This window comes from Rhodnius prolixus, unplaced genomic scaffold (assembly GCF_049639745.1).
Source record: "Rhodnius prolixus isolate KJV_2025 unplaced genomic scaffold, Rpr scaffold_1, whole genome shotgun sequence".
NCBI lineage: Eukaryota > Metazoa > Arthropoda > Insecta > Hemiptera > Reduviidae > Rhodnius > Rhodnius prolixus.
In genome coordinates this window covers 52775233-52800631 of record NW_027411581.1, presented here as the reverse complement: position 1 = coordinate 52800631, position 25399 = coordinate 52775233, and the positions used below count along the sequence as shown (strand labels likewise).

The window sequence follows — 25399 nt, the reverse complement described above, 5'->3', positions numbered from 1 at the left end:
GGCGTGTCGTTCTTTCTACCTCTCTGCTAACACATTTCCATTACAATCAATACGGTTGTATATTTTTTTTCATGTTATATAAAATTTTAATTTTTATTGTTTTTTTATTATTTTTTTAACTATTCTTTATATATATATTTTTTTCTTTTATTTGTTTGATTGGTTTCTCTAACACACTTTTTATGTTTTAGTGCGTTTTAGAGATCTACTGTAGTAGCTGATAAGTTTGGTAGTTGGGTTATCTACAATTATTAACCGGTTTTCTAAACCGTGGTTACAGAGGCAATTTGTTTTATTCCCTTCAAGCGAACAATCAAGGATAGATTTGCATATGGATCATAACTATAATGTTTAATCAGTAGTGGTATTCAATTTCCATTTTTGGTCAGACCACATTTTTCGTCATTGTTATTACTCATTCAATCGTTATCAATTCAATATTGTTTATCAGTACTAATACTTCGTGAGTTTGAGATTTCCTTCTGTTTAATTCAATGATTTAACAATTTTAATTTTCCTTACTATACAATTTTATATTTAAGTTTAATGCTTAAAAAAAAAATACCCTTATAAGTTCACCACTTACTTTTTTAACGGTCTAATGCTTTATCTACCTGGTAGTTCGCTAAAACGTTCAGTGTTACTTCTGCCTTATCCTGGATTAACTTTATTAGATAACCATCGAGAAGGAGACATGTATGTACACATTCAAGTAGGTTAGGCTCATCCCTCTCTGTTCTCTTGAATTAATAATTTTCTTTAACCCTAAAATGAAGCAAGAAAATGCCGATTCTAATGAAAGAAAATTTGAAATTGAAGATAAGTTACAAAAGGTATCTTAAAACTTTTTTAATAAATGCTTTAAAGCGTTAATATAAATATTAAATTAATGATAATCGTGTTCTAGGAAATCAACAAACTTAAGATAATAAAAGAGAATGTCAATCGTAGTAATCAAATAACTAACGGTATGGTTAATATTTTATCATCATTTGAACATAGATTGGCCAAATTAGAGGAAACTATATTGCCAGTTTATAATGAAACTGGAAATTTACAAAGAACACAACAAAGTATTATTTTTATTATATAGTACATAAAAAAGTAAACTATTTTGATTTTATTTTAATCTTACCATATTTGCTCCCAGATATAGAAAAAACTTTAGTATCGCTTGAAGTAGTCATCGGATACTACAGTTTGGCTGAAGAAGTAGATAGTACTATTCGAGCTGGGCCGTCACCAGCTTCTCTAGATGAATACATTCTTGTAATGAATAGAGTTAGACAAGCGTTGAATTATTTTGAGAAAAATAATCCATCAAGTGTTGAATTGGAGAATGTGGTAAGTGAAGATTGGTTTTGACTTAATTGTTGGGAAAGAATAATCTTTGATTTTATCATAACGTACTTCTTTTCTTTAATGATAGCAGATTTAGAATTTTACTCATTTCAGAGTCTGAGAAAGAAATTAGTCTGTTATATTTCTTAAGTTTTTGACACATGACTTTACTTGCCGATATCAGAAAATTTAACAACGAAGAATTCTCTTCCTTATCCGTGGAAATAATACCGTCAGCGACCCACACAATCTGCAGAGATAAATGATGTATGCAGCATTTCGGTTTTGCGAACCTGGGCAAACTTTATCTTAATTTCTTTCGGATACCTAACATTCATGTATAAGTACCCTTACTGGAAGGATACATATCAGATTGTATAGGTAGCAATAGCCATTCCCTGTTCAAATCTAAATCTAACTCTTAAGGATTTGTAGTCGAGGAAAACCTTAAACCTGTCAGAATTATGGGTAATCAAAACGAAGTCGCTGGCAAAACAACCTGCCTTTTCCTAAGCGCTATCTTCTTTTTTCCCTTCGACTTTGCCAGCTGCACAAGAAAAGTTCTCAATTCATTTGTTTCATTTTAACCGCATTATAGGGCTTTTTCTTAATAAGAACAAGCTGATTATTTACTTTATTACATTCTACTTCTAAATAATACTTCCGCATTTTTTTAGTAACTTTTAAAGTGAGCTTTCAACTTAGGCCAATGGAAACACTGATACTTTTGAGTTGTTTCAGATTTTAAACAAATCAATATTTGATCATCTCATTCATCATTTTGAAAAATAACAATTAACACTCTTCTCACTTCAAATACATTACTAAATAAAGCCTGCTGGGACTAATAATTTTAATTTTATGCACGTCAGGTAAATCTCACTTAATTAGATTCCATATTTATGTTTCCATTTTTTTCGGCTTGCCTTCTCAGATGCGCGCAACAGCTAGGGTTGTCTTTGATTTGGAAGATGTCATAATAATAATAATACTTTTCGAACAATAGTCATCCCATATATTTTTCAAATAAGATTTGTGTTTATTTTTACCCTTATAGTAATGTTCTGCGACATAAAAGTTATGATTCTATTGTAATTACAATCAAGACTTGTTCTCATTTCTTTCGTTTCGTTTCAGTCATCTTGTTTCAACATTGGTGTAGAAATACTTTGCAGGGAATTTAAAGAAATTTTATTGAAACACAGTCGTTCGATACCACCAATTACACTTTTAGACATGGTGGCAACTGATGATGGTATGATCAGGCGCAGGTTTTATGTTTTTTCCTTTATTCCTGAAATTATCAATACATTATTTTGTTTCTTTTAAAATGTGTTAAAAAACAAAATTGTTTTAGAAGTGAGTGGCGATGACGTATCCGTTTCTAGTGCTGGTGGAATTGGTGAAACAGCTTCATCAGAATTGGCTACCATTTGTAACTGGTTATTGGCTCAGGGTAATAACACAATCTTGGATGTATATTGTCGAGCTAGATCAGATGCGATGCTCAAATCAATAAAACATCTGGTAGATCAAGCAAGATCTAATAGTGGACATCATTCACCTAATATGGTAAAACATCCGTTTATCTTGATATAAATAAGGAAATGCCAACTTGGCTAGTTTAAGAGCTTTTGTAAAATTGTGCTCGATGCTATTTGAAAGTAAATTCAGAACATAAAGTAAGTAAATGTTATTTAACAGGTTTCGCCGCCTTTCGATTTACAACATAAATTTACTATCTCCTTAACAAAAACTTACAGTTTAAAATGTTAAGTATAAGGGTTGATTAAACCCCAAAATGCACACAAATCAGCAGGTAACCAACATTTCATTCATACTTCATTGATATTATTTAAGTAATTTTACTGCATTAACTTTTTATTAAATTTTTTAGAATTTATTAGATGTCACAGACCCTCATGCTGGCCATTTTCTTCTACATATGTAATATAAAGTAATTAAGATATGCATATTTTTAGGACAGCTAATTATTCCAGTATTTTACTATAAGTAAAATTAGGAGGATTAAATTAAATTACAATTGAGAAATCAATAATTGTTGTTGAATAATCTACTTGTTATAACTGTGTTATTTGTGCTCACGAATATTTCGGTAAGACGAATTCAAGACAGTAGCCTACTCTAACTTTGTCTTTTTCTACTTTAACATGCATGTACGTATGTTATATGTGATTTATCATAATTATAACAAAAAACTTATAATGAATGAAATGGCCAGCATAAGGGTCTGCGACGTCTAATAAATTCTAAAAAATTTAATAAAAAGTTAATGCAGTAAAATTACTTAAATAATATCAATGAAGTATGAATGAAATGTTGGTTACCTGCTGATTTGTGTGCATTTTGGCGTTTAATCAACCCTTATACTTAACATTTTAAACTGTAAGTTTTTGTTAAGGAGATTTTTGTACCTTTTGGATAGATTTATTTATAGTTTTATAGAGGGTTGCAAACAATAACATATTTACACAGCATAAACATTTATGAATATATCCTCCCTCTCCTGGCTCTGCGTATAGTTAGCCTTTAGATCCTGAAACATAAGTAACTCCGACGGACCCCTCATCCTTTCTCACCTGGGCTTGGGACCGGCTTGGCGGACTTAGTCCGTCAGTTAGTTTAGTCACATATAAAAAATAAAACTACAACGCATGTATAATATAATAAAGTAAGAGCAGACCATCGCTTTACTGTTATGTAGGGGAGCCCTAACCCTTTCATCCTCCCAAATTTTATCAATTCGAGCTAAGATTTACAGAGTTATCAGTAATAATAATATTGGAGGGGGCCTTACATACATTGGGCGAACTCCCCTCCCAAATATGCACAGCGTCGAGACCTCTAAAATGCAAATCTACATAAAATTTTGAATAATATGACACTTCATTCATGAAAATCGGTTCACGCGTTGATAATTTGAAACGATTGCTATACTCCCCCTTAACAGGTGTAAGAGCAGACCGTCGCTTTATTGTTACAAAGGGGAGCCTTAACCCTAACATCCTACCAAATTTTATCAAAATCAGGCCAAGATTTACAGAGTAATTAGTAATAATAATTTTGGAAGGGGCCTTACATAAAGGGGGCTAACTCCTCTCTCATTCGATGTACAGCGTCGAGACCCCCAAAAGGCACATCTACATAAAATTCCGAATTGAATGACACCTCATTCATGAAAATCGGTTCGCGCGTTTAGGCGCTACGCAGTTTACAAAAAAGATAACAACAACAAGAACAACAACAATTTTTGAAAATGTTGTTTTTGCACAATTTTCACATTGCTTTTCTCGAAAACTAATAAATCTATGTTATTACGAAAAAATTACAGTTATAAAGGAGGATTTGCACTACATTTTAAAGAAAATTTGGGAATTTTATCTTTTATAGAAAAAGAGAAAAAAAATGCCAAAGTTGGGTGTTTTTCAGCGTTACGCTTTTTCGTGCAGTTTTTGACGATCAACCCTTATACAACTGTCCTACCGGACAGTTTTAATTTATATTTGTTCAGAACGCCCTAAGGAACGTAATTTCCCATTTGTAAAAGTCTTCATTTTGTTAATTGGGAGCAATAGAATTACCATTTTAGATGTCCTTCAGAAGAATATCCACACCAAGTTGTATTAAATTTGCATTGATACTTTTAAAATTCGTTATCAGTTTGGGTGAATAATAAATACTATCAATTAGCGTTTGCAAAATCTTTAGTCCGTTGGGATACATCCTAGTTGTAGGCAAAGCTTCAAGAGACTGCCATCTGCTCTTCTTGTTAAAGGTATAGGGCTCAGTAAAGAAGTCCCACAAAGGATCTTCATAGCCGAAAGTTAAACGTTTTTTTTGTGAATCGTGAAAAAACAGTTGATTCAATTTTTATTTAATGAATATTTATCTCTAGAGTCAGATTAGGGCTAATTCTCCTTGCTTCACGGCACGAATTTCTATTTTAGATACCTTAAATTGTTTAAAAGGGAAGGGATTAGCTGTGCGGTTAGCGAACTGGACTCCCACGCGGAGGTCCCGGGTTCGAATCCAGCTGCTGACCCTTAGATTTTCTCTTCATAGGAGCTTCTTACTGCTCACTGTCCGGTGATAGACAGTGTTGTCTATAACGAGAGAACACTGTCCGGAGGCCGGCAGTGCACTGAAAAAAGCTCCGGGTGCCTATAACCTTAGATGTTGACGCGCCTTAAATCATTTTAAAAAAAAATTGTTTAAATTTAATATAAGCTGTATCAGATTTTGTTTTTAGCGTCCAAAATTTAAACATGATACTACAGGTCGTAGCGCCTCTAAAAGAGTTAAAGCTGTGTAAGTAGATCAAATGTAATATTTGCATCAGCATTTTTATAAGATTTATTTGTATTCACAAAAAAAAAAAAAATTACTCCACAGACTAGAGAAAAAAGCCAATAAAATGTTATTAAAAGCATCACAGACATTAGAAAATTCTACTGGCTTAACATTAGGAGGACGAAAAACTGCCGGAATGCACCTAGGTAAGTCGCTTATATTTTTTTGTAATACCTTACATTTTAAAGACATGTCTTTCTACATGGAAAGTAAAAAAATTATTTGTAAACAAAAAATAATAGTATTATTTTTAATATGTATTCTTAGAGGCTAGAGAAGATATGTTGGACGAACAAGAGATGGACAGCTACCTGATGTGTGTAATCGCTGTACAGAAATTGATGTCTATTGAAAGAAATCAGATGGCAAATATTGTTCCAGCGGCACATCATAATAAAGTGTTCCAATCAATCGTTCAAGATTCCATAGATCTTATTGTACATGATGGAGAGGTAAATTTGTGTGGTTGTAATGTAAATTATAGTAAACCTGAGCTGATCTGTTTATAATCTTAGGTCTCAGAGGTTATACTATACTCTAAGTTTAAAAAAAAAATTAAATACGTAAACTGCTACATGAAATTTTTAAGACCTCGGATATAATACCAAAGATTTACCCTAAACTTACCATACATTTATATTTACATCATTTTCATGAACATTGGTTTTGGTACAGTTCTGAGGGCGAGAAGGAAGTAACATAAGCGTCCCCTCAAAATTTCATTTCAGTGTAATGTACGGTTTTACAAACCATAGTGTTAGAAAGAATTTAATAGCACCTAAAATTTAGACTTGATAGAAAATGTCTAAAAGTCATCTTGAAAAATTGCACAATAAGAGGATCGGCCATATGAATGTTCACTAGATTTATTTGTTCACTGTTAGAGGAAGGATTGGTTGTTTATTTATATTGGTATAGAAGAGTCAAATTCATATTTATGTTTAAAAAAATCACAATTTTATTGAGGATATATTTTTTCAGTTCTAATTCTCACCACTAATATTTTTTAAATTTTCCAGAGCATTGCAACAAGAGCAAAACGTTGCATTGGAAGACATGAATTTGGTTCAATACTTGTGATATTAGCTATATTAAAAAATCTACAAGCATTAAAACCAGATTTCGAGAAAACTGTTGAAGGTTGTGATTATAGTGTTCGTTCTCAATTTACTTCAATACTTAATGTGCTACTGGTTACGGTAAGAATTTTATTTATGTAATGATATTGATTCTTTCTCAGTAAATTAAAATCTGTTACTTTTTTGAACATTTTTGGGTAGTGTGGCTTTTTGCTTTTGAGAGATTTTCTCTGAAGTAGTATTCTATGAAATTCTACCTGTTTCTGCTCCTAAGTAATGAAAAGGTACTCTCTATAATTTTTGTTAAAATGAAAATGCTGTTATTTCTTTCATTATTCACTTTTATATTAAATCGAATGGTCAAGGATTTTCAGTTTTCCAACAGAGTTTGTTTTAATTGATTCGCTCCAGTAATGTGAAGCAGAAGCTTTGTAAATTGAAATCGAATTTCGTAAGAAAATCCAGAATTAAACACAATTAAAAATTAAAGGTACCTAGCTAGCTAGCTTTGACTAACAAAATCAAAGACAGTACGTTGTTTTTAGTATCCAGAAAACAAATATTTATATTCTTTGTCTTAGTAAACGCTAGAAAAACATTGATAAAAAGTGAAAGTATGATTAACTTTACAAGATTTTTATACTAGTTTCATTTTCTTAGGCTGGAAAAGGTTTGGAAGAAGTAGTGGAAAGTCTACGAGGAGATCCAACCGGCTCTGGATTGCCGAAAGATGGCACTGTAGCGGAGATTACTAGTAACATTCTAGTGCTTGTATCTCATTTGTCAGATCATAAGGAAACTTTAGCCACAGTGTTATGTAAGCCGCCATATTCCGGAGGACAACCTGGTCAAGCTTTAGCCATTTATATAAGTGAGCTAAATATTATTATTTTTCGATATAAACGATATGACGTTCCTAAACAGAGAATTATAGAAATTCTAGTGTGTATGTTCACATATCTGCTCTAAATCGAAAAACTTAAGGAGCATCGAGAGTATAATGTTACTTTCATTTTACAAATTACTTTTTTTCAATTTTAGTTTTTCTCGAAATTTTTTTCTTCCATTTGGATTTTTGTTTTTGTTAGCTATATCCTCCTCAACATTGCAATCCATCTTTTCCTCCGTGTACCAATTTCCTTCTTCCTTCGGAGAGGAAACAAATAGTTCTCAATTCTTTGGGGATGTTCTTCACAAATTTATAGTTTTTTCATTTAAAAAAAAAAAAAACTGTTTAGGGTACAATATTTATGTGTAACTTCTAGAGGGTACAAATTTCAAAAATAATTATTTTTAAAAAATTAAAGCCTTAAAACTATCTTTGTTTTATGTAAAAAAAAAAAAATTATACGAAAAACTGTATGAAATATTGGGTGCATTAAAATCTTCCATCATTATTGAGGTGTCTGAGGCGTGTAGAGTAACTATCAGAGTAATTCTCTTTTGAAGAACGTTTTTTTACGATATACCATCTCAAACTATCACTTTTTCTCAAATCTTTCTTTTTGATAGAAGGATACAGTTGACCTGATCTAATCAATTTTGTATTTTATAGTTCATATAAATCTATTTTCAAGTATGAATAATTCGTTGATGAAATCTACAAGGTTTTGGAGAAAGGTTTTGCAGGTGTCAAATCAGCATGCGGCTTCCTGGGTCGCACGCTAATCTTCTACAAACCATGCAGAGACAATCGCACCAGTGGGTTATGGTTGGGACACACACCTATTTAACTATTAATTGATGTGAGGCTGGTACAAGGAATTTTAAAACAGACCTAAGCAATGTCTTATAATAAAAACAGAGCTACTTCGAAGAAATCGGTGTTTGCGGCGATGTTGCCGTTTTCGGTGTAATTCAAAATCGTCCCATTTTATTTTATTTTTTAAGTTTTAATTGTACTTAACTTTGTATTAACTGAAGGAATATATATTTATGATCGTATTAAGTGTTCGTGTTTTTATGTATAGATAGGTTCTATCCGGCGTCTGCAACTCTGTTAAAATGTTTCACTGTGCAGTAGTTCTCAAATATCATATGTGCTCTAAAGTGCTATTTGAATGTGTTTTATAAATCTGTCCCTTACATAATATAAACGAAGATTAGTTGAAATGATGAAATTACAAGCTTCTAAAGACGAAGTGAGAATTTCCTGAAATATTCATTCAGCTTTCCGCGATTTTCTTGAAAACCACTCAGCTGAATTTTTAAAGCTGATTAGATTAATTACCCATTTAATGAGAGCTACATCGTTTATTTGAATGTTTTCCTAGGGAAAGTTTTTTTGGGCACTCTCGATGACAGGATGGAGCTATGTAGCTCCTCTCTGAAATGTTACGAGTTTTTCTTCGCTCAGAACTATTTGGTGAAACTGTTTAACATTCGTAAACAATTTATTCACTTATAAACGCTTTTATTATTATTATTTATTCCATGAAAATGAATTTACGAAGTGGTTCTAGAACTTCATGATGTTCTCAAAAGGACTTTCATTAGGAAGAGTATACGAGTACATTGTGGTAACCAACGGTTAGCAATTAATCGAATTTAGAAGAAACGTTGGGAACCGAACAACGGGAAATTCGAGAAAATGTTCTCTAAATTATTTGTAATGTATTTTTTGTTATTTTACAGAGAAAGTGTTATCACAATTGAATTGTACTTTGATGAGTAAAAGTGAAGCATACTCAGAGCCTGGTGTAAAAGCAATTTTTAGACTAAATAATTGCCATCATGTACTGAAAGCTTTACAGAGATCATCATTATTAGCTTTAGTGTCAACCTGCGAACCTGATTGTCATCAAACATATTTAGACATGATTAATCAACATAAGAAGGCCTATCAACTTAGGTAGTATTTGAATCTCCAGCATACTAGCATAAGCTATTTTTATTCAAGATTATTTTAACATCTATTTTATCATTAAAATCCTGTTTTTAGCTGGAATAAAGTATTAAGTTACATAACTCCATTGGATGACATAGCTGTTATATCTCCTGGCAAGATCAGAGATAAAGATAGAAATACAATTAAAGAACGATTTTCTGCAAGTATTTGTTAAATGAAATACTATTTTTATATTTTTCTACCTAAAAAATTATTATTATTTTCATTATTCAAAGGGTTTCAACAAAGAAATGGAGGAAATAGCTAAATTACAAAGAGGTTATTCAATTCCTGACGTTGAATTAAGGGAGAGTTTGAAACGAGACAATAAAGAATATATTCTACCAAAATACAACGCATTTTACGACAGGTATTTTTATTTATTTATTTTTTGGTAACATTTTTGCTAATATATTATTTTGGGAGTACGATTATTATTATTTTCAGATTTTCAAACGTACCGTTTACAAAAAATCCAGAAAAATACGTCAAATATACTCCTGATCAAGTAGCTTCCTTAATTGATAGGTTTTTTGATTTGGCTGCCTAATTTAGATATTATTCATACTTTTTAAATGTTTTGTTTGTCGTAAATAATTTATTTTGAAAATTATTTCAAAATGTAACAATTAGTCTCTATTTTTTAATTTTTATTTTTTTGTTTCTCGTATAAAATGTATATATAATTATGTACATACATATATTGTGCAATAAAAAAAAAAGCAATTTAAAACAAATTAATTTAGTTAAAAAATCCTTTCATTTGCCTTGAGTGAAATAAATTTTTTAAAAAAGTGCAAAAGCAATTTTCAAGTAAATTTCTAAGACTGTAAAATTAATTGAATAAAGTGATACATCCAGTTGTTCCATTTTTAAAAACTTTGTATTGTCTCCTAGAATGCATATAGTGCTATAAAAATATTACATTTTAAATATTTCCTATTATCTCAACAAATCTAGATAAATGTTTTAAAACATTTTTTTTAATTCAGGCCTCAAAATGTATATTGCCGGCGAAAACAAAATGGAAAACCTGCAATTTTTCTCTTGAGAAGAGATTCTAATAGATGGAATTACAACGTTAGCGGTTCTTGATGCCCAAGCAGTGCAGTTAAGAGGGCTTATGTGCTCATCCATTGTAGTTTTGGGAGCAGAAACATGTACTTTGTACAATGTTCAGGGTTCTCCCACTCGGCTACTTGTGTGTGAATGTAGAGTTTCAAAAAAGGTTAAAAAGAGGCAAATTAATGTTAGTTTCACTAGAAATTCCTGACTTTCTGCTTTTATAATGCTTTTCTAGCCATTGCTTGATCATACACATTGGGTTGGCTAGTTTTAGAAGAGATAGTGCGGATAAAAAGGAAAAATGGAATAATCTAGGCAAGTTTTACTAAAACTCCTTAGACTTTCAAAATAACTTATTGTGGAAAAAGAAGTTGCCCGAATCAATTCTAAGAAGTGACCTACGTGTTTCAACTTAAGTTGACTTAGTTTAAAATGTAGAAGGAAAAGTGACCCAAATGTCGGGGTTGAAAGTTATATCTTAGTAAGGTCCTAACCACCTAAAATAAAATAACGCATGGTCGTTTCAGTCTGACCGTCATGGACGTCGAAGTCTGAAAAAATCATCGATAATTATTTATTGGAGAAACACCGAAAGTTTATGAGTATGGTGTCGCCAAAGCTTGGTTCGAACTACAAGTTGAACAGTCATTCAATATGATGTAATTCAATTTGATTGACAATTGAAATTAAATTATTGTAATTCGGTGATTAAAATAAAAGTTCAATTAAATTCTAAGATTTATTCATTATTTTTTAGTTGGACTAAATAAGTTTGATTGTTGATTAAATCTCACATTCAGTTAATTAATTAATTGTCACAGGATTAAAAGTACGATTAATTTCGCCGATTAAATCCTTATTAAAATTTAAAAAAAAATTATCAATTAAATTTACGTTATATTTATTTTTGTTTTCAAGGTAACTGCTTTTTCGTGCATTTTTTTACTATCTACCCTTATACAACTGCCCTGCCAGATAGTATAAATTAGGGTGTAAAAAAACTGCATTAAATGCATACATTATTTATGCTGTTTGTTAATGTATTAATTCAATTTCATATAAAGAACACAAAATTTTATGAATCTGTCAAACAAAAAAGTCAATAAGCTTACAAATTTTAAAAGAAAAAAGCAGTTTTGTTATAATTATAAAATATAGCCAAGATATTCTATCGCTAACAGATATTTGAATAATTAAATTTATAGTGATCTATAGAAAAGTAATTAAAGTAATTTATAAAAAAGTAATTAAATGGGTAAATGAGAAATTTTCTGAAAGAAAATTAATATAAGCATAGTTCCTAAAGAAAATTGTAACGCAAAATTAAAATTAACGTTTTGCCACTGATAACAAATAACATTATCCTGAAATGACATTTAGAGTTATTTCAAGTCTAAATCTTCCATACCACTTGTTAGGGCTTCCTTAAAATGATTTTTCAAGTAAATAATTTGTAAACCAATCTAATCAATTGGTTTACAAATTAAAAATATAGTAGTCGCCATCATGGAAAATTTTTTAACGACTTTAGCTGACAGGCTTAGCTTACGCTTTTCAAATGAAACCGTTTTGTGGACTTGTGTTTAGTCAAGATAGCTTTCAGAAAACTCGAAAAAGCAGCATCAAACAAGTACTCTTCTAACTTCGAGTAAAGCATCACATTATATACCCATTGATTTATTACCCATAATTTATTGAAATAGCGCTTTAGAGAGCAGTTTAACTTGAAATCTTCTAGAAAAACACGTTTAAATGAAGGTTTCTGGAAAACGTTTAGTATAAAAGTGATTGACCTCCACATTTGTGCAAGTATAAAAAATGTAATAAAAATAATGTATTTTCGAAAACAATATATATATGTATATAATCAGTATCTTAGCATTTTGTAATTTCTTAAAATTTCGAATTTTCGTCACAGCTTACTTAACAGATGAACTAGCCGAAACATACTCTAAAATTGCGCGTTAATTGCTTTAATCCTCTTCAAAATGAAATTAATTTACCATGGATAATATTTGAATATTTATAATTTAGAGCCTTTTTCGAGAAAATCTCAAAAACTTAAAACATCTTGTTAATGAACCGGTAATTTTGAACCAAACCATTGTGATCGCGTTCTCTGGTTGCATCTAAAGAAATATCAAATGGCTTTTCGATAAAACAGACCACCTATACCACATCAATTTGTAGAACCTACTTTTTATGAACAAATGTTAAAATGTGTAAAGGTGAAAACTAAAATTAAAAATTACGAACGATTATAATGTCAGGGAAAGTAAAAAATATAAAAATCCAATCAGTAAAGTACCACGACTAAGAGGTTCTGACCGTTGTGTTTCCTTCTAGTGTATCCTTCATACGTAATAGAGATAAAAACGAATTTTAAAAACTATATTCTGTGACTCAGGTGACTTATAACGTGAGCTTCACACAATTTTTTGTGGAAAATGTTGCGTTACAATATTCTTTCACAAATATAGGCAAAGCTGAAAAGTATATATAGAATTTTAAAGGGCAAATTAAAACAAAAACTAAATAATAACAGTAATCATAATTTAATTCAAAGTATTCAAGAGTCAACAAATGCCTTTGCGTTTTTTGTTTTTTTATTTAGAAACGAAACTTTACACACGTGGTGTATTTCTAGATATTTCTCAAAGAGCGTGCTATCACATCTGAAACCTATACAGTGTAATTATAACTGGATAGGATCTGTGCCCAAAGAATCTCATCCCTACAGAATGACCTTCGGTGTGACCATTTATCCCGACGTACAGGTCGTTTTTGTTTACTTATTTTTTATTTTATTATATCTTATTTTTTTCCAGGGAACAGGTTGTATTGAATTCTTCGCCAAAGAACTTTTTGGTATCAAACAGAACTGAAATTACTGACACAAAGTAAATACTATTTTTATAAGGTTTAAGAATGTAAATTGCTGTTTTATTTTTTAATACCCATTCAAGAAAAGTAGCCAAAAACGCAAAGGCTTTTGTTACACCTTAGTAGATATGAATCATGTAAACAATAATTTAAAAAACATATTATTATCACATGTATATTTATTAGTTTACTTATACTAAAAACACAGTTCAACTGAGATTATATTCCCATTATCTTTTAATCACAAATGTTGGTATGGATGGCAAGAAATCACATTTTTGGAGAAATTATAATATTGGGTTGATAGTGGATTCATACCGTTCTATTTTAGTATTTTTTTACAGGTTAGCCTGAAGAAAACTTGGCAAGAATAGTAGTAATAAAATTAAAAATATCATACTGAATATTAAGACTTTTGCAAAAAATTTGTCTGTTTGCAGTTCCAGTGGCAACATCTTATGCTATATGATTTGTACAAGGGATCTTTAGGTACAGAGGCTCCTCTACAAATTTGTAATATGACATGATGATGTGTTAATACGAGGAAACACTGAATGTGGCATGTCGGTTTCATATGTTCCGAAATAGCAATTATATGGTAACTGACTCTCCACATTCTGTTTATTCATTACACTTTAAAGAGAAAAAGGATTTTTGACTGATTAATGCACGATGGTCCCTTGTAAACCATTTGAATCTGCATTGTCTCCAACGATGGAGAGAAATTTGTGCGTAGTTCGATTTTCAACCCATGGGATGATCCAGGAACTGGAATCTTAGAAGCGGTACGCACCTTCGGTATTCGCATATAAACGGATACTTCTCGGCAGCACAAGTGCTTTTTCACTCGCTCTCTACCCTAGTAACTCTACATTATCATCTGACGAAAGATCATACATATGTTTATTTAGGTAGACAATATTCAACTGCCAAGTCATTACTAGACTGAAAAGTTATTCAGAAATAAACGGTACGAATTTTACCATCAACCGAATTGTAGAAAAAACAAAAACAAAGACATGTAGTATAAAAAATGTATACAGGGTGACCAAAGTTATATGCTCCACCTACTTTTTTTTTAACGGCAGGAAATTTCGAAAAAATAAAAAACCCGTATTTAATCATTTTTAGTCTAGTTTATTTTCAGTGATTGACCCATTTTTTTAACCCCTTATATCTCGAGATACAGCATCCAACTTTTGTTTTTCAAATGGAACGTTATATTTTTTGTTGTATATTTTTGTAGTATTTGATCTCCTAAAAACAACAAAAAAAAATTTTTTTAAATCGGTTAGGTTTTTCAAAAGTTATGGGTATTTAAAATATGAAAAACAAATTTCAGTTTACTTTCAAAATTACGTTATTTTTTTTAAAGAATCTATTCAAACTGGGCACAACCAACGGATAGGCAAGCCAAAACTCTGGACTCCCACGCTTTGCTTGTAGCAGCACTTATCGTGGCGAAGTCAAGATCTAGGCAGGCTAGAAGTATTCGACGTTCAGGTTGTTTTTTCTACAAACGTTTAGGTGGAGTTATAGGAAATCAACTAATCGGCCCATACTTCTACAAAGAGAACTTAACTGGTGAAAGGTATCCAACTTTTTTTTCAGAGACATTTTGCCATTTCCGCTTGAAGATGTTCATCTACAACGTCGGATAGATATGTATTTTCAACAAGATGGTTGCCCGGCGAGAGTGGTTCGAGGTTAGCTGGGCAGAAATTTCCATTAAAAGTGCGTAAGGACTCATTGTCCCATCCAATGGCCACCTCGATCTCCGGACTTGACCCAAATGGACTATATTTTGTGGGGATACCTAAAAAAATAAAGTGTAAAGTATCCTTAATCCCGTGGCTTCAATCGATGATCTGAAACGTCGAATTACTCTAGCCTGCCTAGATCTTGACTTCGCTACCATAAGTGCTGTTACAAGCAAAGCGTGGGAGTCCAGAGTTTTGGCTTGCATATCCGTTGATTGTGCCCAGTTTGAATAGATTCTTTAAAAAAAATAACGTAATTTTGACAGTAAAATGAAATTTGTTTTTCATATTTTAAATACCCATAACTTTTGAAAAACCTAACCGATTAAAAAAAAAAAATTTGTTGTTTTTAGGAGCTCAAATACTACAAAAATATAACGTTCTATTTGAAAAACAAAAGTTGGATGCTGTATCTCGAGATACAAGGGGTTAAAAAAATGGGTCAATCACTGAAAATAAACTAGACTAAAAATGATTAAATACGTGTTTTTTATTTTTTCGAAATTTCCCGCCGTTAAAAAAAAAAAAGTGGGTGGAGCATATAACTTTGGTCACCCTGTATATTCAAAATTATATATGGTTCAAAATTTCGAAAGTCTTAAGACGTCTTATAAGTTCAAGACAGTTCAACGCCTAAAGTGTAAAACCTATAGTTAGAATGTATCCTTAGCTGTTAGAAATCAAGAAAGATTTGTCTTTTGCCGAATTCTCCGCGCGACAATGTAACATTATTTACATGATCTCTATTTACATTAAACAAAGAGATAATATCAAGAATATATTCATACAACTGCCTTCAAAAACTGATGTTTTCAAGACTATAATCCACAAAATTTGATTTTTTTGCCAATCCACTTTTTATAATCCCTTATTCCCATATTAAATATATTTCTGCTTTTTTATGAAACTAAAACCTAATATGACTTAAATGTCTCAATATATAGATATATTTATATTTTTATGTTTATGAACATATATAAATATATATGTTTATTATTCATAAAAAATTTCTTCGTAAAATTTCTAAGCCAAGGGAATCATATTTGCTCCTATAACAAATATTAAAATTTATCCCGCCTCATTTGGTAGTTCCCTTTTACCAGTGTGCAGCGCTGGAAATAAGAAATATTTTCAGAAAAAATATAAGTAGTTAAAACTAACTAAAATATGTAAAAATCATAATAATGGGGCTTAGAAAAAATTAGATTTCTTCCAGATAAGTATCATGAGATTTAAAACCCATCCAAATTCTTGCGATCACGCCAACTAACTTTTGAATACTGGCAGTAAGCTGACTGATTAACCAATAGCTAAACCTGAGTGACCGGTCGCGTTGGAAGGTCGAGAGATTTTGCACTGTGCCAGAAACAGTAAGGAAATGAAATCCAAGTTCATCCCTAGCATGTTCGGTAACGGTGTGCAGCAGACAAATCAATGTCGAAAGCAGTCAGTGACATTCTTTATCCTGGACAATTAGATCTTTAATAGCTATATAATGTGCTACATTGTTACGCTCGTATATTTTTTCTCGTAAAAAGAGAAAAAAATATAATTTAAGTGTTTTTACACTTTTTCATGCAGTTTTAATAAAATGTTGGACGAAACGTGTTGAAATAATATCCAACATATTCACCGAAATGGATCACGTTTTTAGAATTATTTACTAAGAAGGTAATCGAGTGTCTTACGATGTATAAGTCGAAGCGTGTCAAAAATAAATAAGAGACTGAAATTGGCACAATTTTCTATTATCCAATGAACCTTTCATTAACCATAGAAAATGAACAGGCCGATATCGTTAAGCAAAAAAAGGTAAAATTAATACACATCGCGGTCCCTAATACCCCCACTGAAGAAGTATGTTTAACTAGAGGAAGAGGTTTTGAGCGTATAGAATGTAGAGAAATTCACTATAATCTTACTTGTCATTTGTACTACAAAAATAGTTTTCAGATGTCTTCTAGAAGAAGATGTTTGGTGTTCGCCCCGGAATAGCAAAGGAAAAACCGCCTTAATGCTGGGATTCTAAGTGACTAAAAGCATATTTGGAATGACCCGCATCTTTCTTAGAATTTGAGCTCTTTGACTAAAAATTAAAAAAAAACAAACAAACAAAATACTCACTGTGAACATGACACACTTCTGATTCAATACCAAATTCATTCAATTTTTGTAGCCAAATTATTTGTTTTGGGGACAATTTATCAGATGGTCCTTTAACTTCTACGAACAGGCACTGAAAGTATCAACAAACAAATTTAGTAGTACGAAAACAGCTTGACAACTTTATCTTACTGCAATTTCCGGGGATTTTTCTACGAGCCAAAGCTTTATTTCTTGATTCATACGACCCTCTTTAAACTTTTCGAACGTCTTGAGCATCGCGTGTAAATATAGCCTCCTCCTAAGTAAATGCAGAAATATTTTACAGATATAATGAGACAGAGAAAGGGGGAGAAGAAAAGAAAGAGGGAGACACAAACTTTTGTTAACCTCAAGTGATAATGGTAGGATTAATTTGCAGTTATAACTAAGTTGGATGGAAGAACAGGTTCCACCTTAAAGTTTCTCTTTTCAGTTCCGTGACTATGGTGATGTCACAAAGAACTAGCAGGAACTAGTATTTAGAATTAGCCTTTATTTCTTAGATGCCTATAGTCGTAAGTTTGGGCGATGTTGTGGCCTCTTGTCCGGCCATTGGGATTCTGCCCAGGGCGATTCTACTCATTCTCCATACCAATACCAAATTGACCCATACTAAGTTGTGAGTCCAGGCCTACTCAATCCGGCCTTGAACCTTGTTAAGGCACAAAAAGAAAATATTCTCAAAGAGTGTTACACCAACCATTCTGCGGACTATGAGAGCATTCGGTTTCTTTTATCTTTACTACTTGCTCTGCAATTGCTTGGTCGAGATATGAGCCTCTCTGGCATTTGGAGACTAGAGAGTAGAATGCAAAAAGTCTAATAACAAAACAATTGGCTCTTTTAAAAAGAAGAGGGACCACCTGCTAGATCTCCCACATAGAACTACTTTGGCCGCTGCTATGCCTGGGGAACATTACGTCCCATGTACTTCTAATCTGAACTCAATGGTAGATGGAACCGTTTTCCATAAAATAAAATCATAATTTCTCTTAACTGATTAGGTTCACGCTTGAATTCTACAAAATCTTTTAATTACCAACTAAAACCATTTAGTTTTAGAACCATAATAATTGTGATAATGTACTCTTCCACAGAAACAGAAAGAGAATGAATCACATAATAACATAATTATTAATGACATACCTTGTTTTTGTTAACGTTCCAAAGCGTTAAATCAGGAAGACCACTCGAACGTTCTTTGTACGCTTCAAATAGATAATCACAAAATTTTAGAAATGGTTCAATACCTATGCATTCTAAAAATTTCTGTAAAATAAGAACGTAAATATTATGTTGTCAATATGTTCGGTACAAAGTTATTCTGCTTATTAAAATAATAATAATAATAAAATACCTTAATTTCGGGAAGTTGTTCTAATTTTATTAATTCCCAAGAGATCATTGATAATGCACCACTGTATTGTGTACATACTTCTGTTATTTCCGTCATAACACTATTAATACCAGTATTTAACAAATCTTGAATGTGATCCTGTAATATGTTAATATTTTAAAGACTTTATTTCATCTTCAAATCTGTAGCTTTCAAATTTATGTGTTAGCGAGTATGTGAGCCATGAACTCAAGTTGCCTATGGATTTGACATAGAAGCGTACATCAACTATGACTGCGGTCCTGCTGTATGTATTGTGTCAGTGAATATTTTGACTGCAAATTTGGACTAGGATACCCGCAGAGATGCCCTTATCTCTGAAAAAGTGGCTGGTTCACTTTCTTCTATAGGACATATCAGCGGTTAGTAATGGCTTCTGCTATAGAATGTGATATTGAAGACTATTCAAAAGATTCTTGTAAAATGTAAAAAGCACAGAATGTGTACTTCCAAAGAAAATTACAAATCGAAATCTTTATAATCAAAATACTTCCTCTTACGTGAGGTAAGGAAAAGTAAAAACACATATATTATTATTTTGGAAAGTTTAAATACTGTTAGTCACCCTAATAAGTTTAGCTCTGTTGCGATAGAAAGCCGATGAACCCCAATCTAAAGGTCGATCTTGCAATCGAACGTGGAACATCCCTTCAAGTGGTGCGTAAATGATTTTCCAAAACACACATAACGCCAGATTGACAATAATTCTGCCTTCATCATGATAACCTTCAGTATATGCGCCTCCTTCGGCGGACATATAGTGCTGGCGGACCACCTGCTCTACCCCCATATATGTACGGTCATTTTCAGTTACTACGGTCCACATTTGTTTTTTGTTGGCTGAGACGCTTTAAAAATAATTAAAATAAATTATTTAAATAATAAAGAAATATTTAGTTAAAATAAATAATTTAAGAGCAAGCAAAAGTAAAAAAATATGAATAACTTACTTTGGCATTGCTTTTGCAGGAATAGTATTAGTACTGAAACGATACGGTTTAATTTCTGACAGTTGTGCTAGTTCGTTTTTTTGTGGCACTGAAAGACCAGTTTTTCTTTTTAATAACGTTTCACATCGTTGTGCCAACATCAGCTTTCCCAAGGGCGTCAGTGAATCCTCCAACAATCCTTGATTCAATGTCATGAAAACTTCATCAAATCGCTTCCAACGTTCCATCATTAAAGCCAACTCACAATGCCAAGATGCCCGGCGACCTATCGTGACACAGACATAAAGTACATTGTTTTTTAGAAGTCAAGTTCAGTGTTTTGCAAACTTTTTAGAGCACGACACCATTTTCGAATAATACTTCCATGTTATTTAATTTAATTATAAATACTCGTAGGATTTTTTAAAATATTGACAATTTATAAAATAAAAATGTAAATTCTTGGTCAAATAACTTCAGTCCCAGTAACCTCCAGCGTTCTCATTCCTTCCATACACCAAACAATTGTAGGTTTGTTATTTAGAAAGTACAGATCCTCTTTTCATTTCATCTTGGTCTCATAATCATTTTTAACTTGGCGTTATCGTAATTAATCGTTAAACCCACGGTTTTTACTTTTCCTCAAGAAGCACAAAAAACTCTTCCAAAGCAAGCACATCTTTAATAAATTTATTACTTCAAAGCAATATCAAATTCGCGCAACATGTTGTACATCTTACTCCTGTCGAAGTTAAACCGAACGCACCTTCCGATTAGGTGGATTTCGTCCTGGAAAATGCTAGAGAACTTCCCCATGATTTCAGAGAGCCATAGCTATTGTATACAAAGTAATATGTTATCATTCAGATTTATTATCCAGAGTTCTGTTTATAAAAGAACACAAAAATTTGTCAATCTAACTCATGAGTCTGCAATAGCTTGATTGAAGGCAAAACTTCATGAAATAAGTTCTATTACTACAACTTCATGAAATAAATCCTTATACTATAACAATAAGAAATAGGACCTGGTTTAATTTACACCTTCATAGAAGTTCTTTTATTATCAGAAAGCCAACGAATCTCTCAATGCTTCATGAAGAGCCATCAAGATTTACATAATAAAAAAAAAACCTGTAAGAGATGATTAAGTTAAAAAAGAAAAACAGTTTAGTAACCTACAATCAAAGTCCGTTTAAAGTAAAAAAAGAATCCAAATTAGTGTCTTGTTTATACCTTAATGCCAGAAGTAGCAAAACAGCTACAATCTTACTTTTACTCTAATTTCACTTCTTTTTTAATTTTAGATTTAATTATTCATTGTTTTACATTGTTATATTTTTTCTGTTATAGCTTAGCTTCACTCTTTTTATTTATTAACGATACAACCCTCATACAGTAAAACCCTGGGACCTAAGAAATCGCCGCAGTTTGAAAGCACTGTACAGTTCACAATCAGTAGTTTTTTAATAAATATGTTTTTTTTAATATAAAGTTGCTTACCTTTTAAAAAATAATTTTGACTGAGCAGCAGTACTAAACATTCTACAGCTTCACTAATTCCAGTATTAGTTTTATCCTTCTTTAAAACATCAATACCTTCATTTACTACATAAGCATAATTTGCTCCTGGTGTATATTTTCTCATATAATCAACCATTTCCTCTAATTCAGTTATAATATCTGGATTTTTAAGATATAGTATAAGTTCAGTTTTAGCATGTAATATTAAAATAGTCGCTTGGTCCCATTTTTTTTCTTTTTTAGCTTCGAATAATTTATCAACTAAATTCACAGATTCCTCATAATCATGGAATTTCGCCAAAGATTTAAAGACTTGGGTAGTAGATAAATGTAGTACCAATTCTCGGGTTTGTCCGGAATTTAGCCTGCAAAAAATAAAGCGTAAATAAATATGATTATTAGGACTAGAAAGTTCATATACTCTGCAAAATAATGGGCATAATTTATTACCTGTATATTATAGTAATTTTACTTTTTTTGCACTTACAAAATTTGAATACAAAAAAAACTTTAAAATAGGTCTCAATCAGGTCAGAAGCTATGTTCGATTTTAGACCGAATAGAGAAGGGTAGCTGCCAGCAAAACTTTAGGACAGATAAAAATGGTCGTTGCAGGATACAATCCTGTAAAGGAGTGCACTTTAAACGATAAGTTGCCCAGATGATGTAACAGACTGATTATCTGGGAAATAAAGTAGGTTTAAGGATGCTGTAGGAAGGATTCTGTAACTCGGATTAAGAGTTTCTCAATGGTTAAGAGGGATCTAAGAAGTGAACGTCCTGGCAAAAGAGAGTGTAAAATCAATTGGACTTTTAACGTTCAGCATGCTTGAAAAGATTTAGTATATTCTCGGAGGTAAGGTTTCTAAGAAAGCTTTACAAGATTAGATGAATTCTCGTTGGAAATTACATACTTAAGAAAGTAAATCTAAAGTTGGAGTAGTATTAAGTTCCCCTTGCAACGCAAAATCCATACTATTAACAATGAGTACAGAGGCTACTCTGCAAAAATAAATTTATCAAATTAATAGACGCAGAAATTAGGATTCTTCTGCTATCCAATAATTATTAATTATTTATTTTATATAATATAATTGTATAATTTTATAAAATTTAACAAATCAACTCAGTTCAAGTATTATGTTTTTTATTGGCTTAAGAAGAGAATGGCTAAGAAAAAATACAAATTAACGGTAAGTGGAACAATAAGCTAAAAAGAAGAAAAATCTGCACTCCTCTAATCGTCCTAGCCAGTTCAGACAAAGAAGACAGAAGTATGCTAGAGCTTGTAGAGAATACCGAATAAATGAAGTCCACAATAAATGTGAAAAGAAAAGGCACCCTTATACTGAGGTTGAAGGACGGTAGAAGCCAATAGAAAATTTTTACGTCCAAATTCTGTTTTGTTTTTTCAGCCCACAAACAAAAAAATCTGCATTGATTATGCTAAAACAATACCACACAAATAAATGTAGAAAAATACTTACTTAAATAATAAGTCGATTAAAATCGTTAGCCTGTCATCATCCCTGCTCTTAAAATGCGGGTAAGTGCTTATAAGTAGAAAACTCATAAACAGATTTCTAGGATTCTCTTCTAGTTTAATACATTTAGGCACAATGTTCACCACCTGCTGCTTCATTTTGTTCACCGAAGCCACTTTTCCAAAATTTAATGTAGGTTGACTTTTGATTAGTTTCAAAACACTTTCTACCATATCGGATTTTTTACCTTTTTTATTAATCAAAAGGAGATCACATGCCTTTTTTACTTCATCTAACTGCATTAAATTAAGTACAACGGACAAATCCTCATTTTCCGGTTCTAGGAATTTCACAAAACCAACTTTGGCTAAATTTGTCAAAGAAATAAGAACATCAGCTATGAAATCATACTTAATGTTTTCCAGGCGAATCCAATCATATTTTCTCCTAAAGAGACGGGAGTATAGACGTTTTTCATCAATACTAAGATTCATATAGTTTTGATATATCTTCTGATATTGTGAATGAACAAATATAGTGTTCCAAGCTATTTTAGCTGGAGGAGATGTAAAAATGTAATAAAGAGGATCGTTTTCTAGGTCTTCATTCTGATGACCATTCTTTAATTGAATCACAGCTTTGGTTCCTATATTTGTGGTGGAATCTGCTTTCTTGGTGTTAGTAGCTTCACTGTCCGTGCTTACTTTTAAAATATTTTCTCCATACGTTTCTTTATCATTCAATGGTCCAGTTACGTCTATCTTATTTAAAGACTTGTTTTCTGTTTTAACACTTTTAATAGGTGTTTTAGTGCTAATTTCATTTATTTGTTCCTCAAAATCATTATTTTCCCACCAGTCAACATCACCTACTAATGAGACAACTTCTTCTGAACTTATGTCTGACTTGGTGGGTGATATTTCAATACTTGACTGTACTTCTGAATTTTCTGTTGGTTTTCTCGGTGTTTTGGATGGGCTGTTTATTGGGAAAATTTCAACACCATGATGAAACTTATCATCTTGAGTTTTTGTAATATTATACTGATTGCTTTTGGAAGTGGATGGAAAAATTTCAACATTGGATTTATTCTTTACTTTAAAATTTTCTATTGTTTTGCTAGGTGTTATAGAAGGGCTGCTTGCTGGTGTGATTTCAATTGTTTTGTGATCCTTCTCAGCAACAGTTTTTGTGCTATCACAAATATTTTCATTAGAATTAGTTGGTAAAGTTTTAGATGATTCACTTTTGACTGAAAAGATTTCAACATCCCTAAGAAACTCACCTTTAGTTTTCACGCTGTTACAAAAATTTTCTTTACAGTTGGTTGGTAATTTTTCCTCGGCTATTTCAGTTTTTATCTCAACACACAGGTTCATTTTAGAATCAGTGAGTAGATTTGCATCCATTTTCTTAGTTTTTACATTATCAGATAAACACACTACAGAATCCACTGATAAATTTTCATCTATTTTCTCTGTTTTCACATTATCTGATAAGCACACTACTGAATCTCCTGATATATTTGCACATGCAGTTTCAGTTTTAACATCATCACTCAGCAATATGATAGAATCACTTAAATTTTCATTTAATAATTCACATTTTATATCATTTTGCTGATTTACTGAAGAATCGATTGGAAGATTTTCTCTCACTATTTCTCTATTTCTTGGCGATAAACTTTCATATGTTCCACTTTTTACCTGCGGCAAATTCTCCTCGGATCGTTCACATTTCAGTTGAACACAACGGTTTGCTTCAGTATTACCTTCTTCTAAAGACTGGTCTAAAAGTATCACACAAGACTCACTGAAAGCCAAATCGTTATTTTGCGCACGAATCTCCGTTGTTTGTACAATATCCGGCACCTTTCTTACATTTTCTTTCTTTTTCTTAGATTTGATATGCAAAACAAATTTTGTAACGTCATCGTTGTCATCCTCATCATCCGATATATTGATAATTAATCTTTCATCTTTTGAATAAAACAGTTTCCTTTTAAATGTTGTATTTGGAGAAACATTTATATTGTTTCTGTTTATACTTTCAGGGGTTAATCTTTTTCTTTTTGATTCAGATGTAGGCGAAAAGTAGTGGAAAATACTAGTTTGAGAATTATCTGTGGCGTTATCATCACCTCCATCTACCTTAGTTGGTGTTTTACATAATAAATTCTTTCTTTTACCTTTAGGACTATAAAAGGACCTCTTTGGACTTCTGATATATTTTCTTTTCTGATAATTTCCAAATGCTTGACTTTGACTCATTGCGGTTAATTTTGCTTACCTTTCCTCGGTAACAAAATAATGTTGTCTATTACAAATATTAGTTAAATTTTAACCACGAATATAATATAATATAGTTCACTGTTACTAAATTAACTAACATTACAAATACCAATTAGACTACACACTCGCATCACTTCATAATCTGTCGTTTTTTTTTTTAACAGATTGTAACTTTGTAACCTTCACTTATCATAACCGCCAAAATGCGCGCGAAATAAGGCTGCCATTATATTTCGCTCATCTGG

The 25399-nt window shown here is 31.7% G+C and overlaps 2 protein-coding genes across 4 annotated transcripts; one reads left to right on the top strand and one right to left on the bottom strand.

Annotated features, from left to right (window-relative positions):
• The first annotated feature begins 62 nt into the window (after positions 1-62).
• On the top strand, positions 63-10264 carry Exo70 (exocyst complex component 7). 3 transcript variants are annotated; one of them, XM_074119211.1, is made up of 15 exons: positions 67-696; positions 777-833; positions 908-1073; positions 1151-1344; positions 2479-2596; positions 2699-2913; positions 5612-5670; positions 5755-5858; positions 5980-6164; positions 6732-6911; positions 7452-7662; positions 9426-9642; positions 9733-9838; positions 9915-10048; positions 10126-10264. In XM_074119211.1, exons 3-15 carry the CDS (start codon positions 971-973, stop codon positions 10226-10228), a joined length of 1929 nt encoding a protein of 642 aa, XP_073975312.1. In that variant the 5' UTR covers positions 67-696; positions 777-833; positions 908-970; the 3' UTR covers positions 10229-10264. The 3 variants fall into 3 exon arrangements, with proteins under 3 accessions (XP_073975301.1, XP_073975292.1, XP_073975312.1); XM_074119200.1 differs by having other exon boundaries at positions 63-833; positions 2702-2913; XM_074119191.1 differs by having other exon boundaries at positions 64-833.
• LOC141449596 (uncharacterized) lies at positions 9915-25399 on the bottom strand. The gene is made up of 8 exons (XM_074119160.1): positions 22867-25399; positions 21359-21744; positions 19878-20142; positions 19493-19775; positions 18889-19026; positions 18678-18800; positions 17511-17622; positions 9915-16498 (listed from the first exon to the last, which is right to left on the bottom strand). The coding sequence occupies exons 1-8, from the start codon at positions 25131-25133 to the stop codon at positions 16455-16457; spliced, it is 3618 nt and encodes a 1205-aa protein (XP_073975261.1). The 5' UTR covers positions 25134-25399; the 3' UTR covers positions 9915-16454.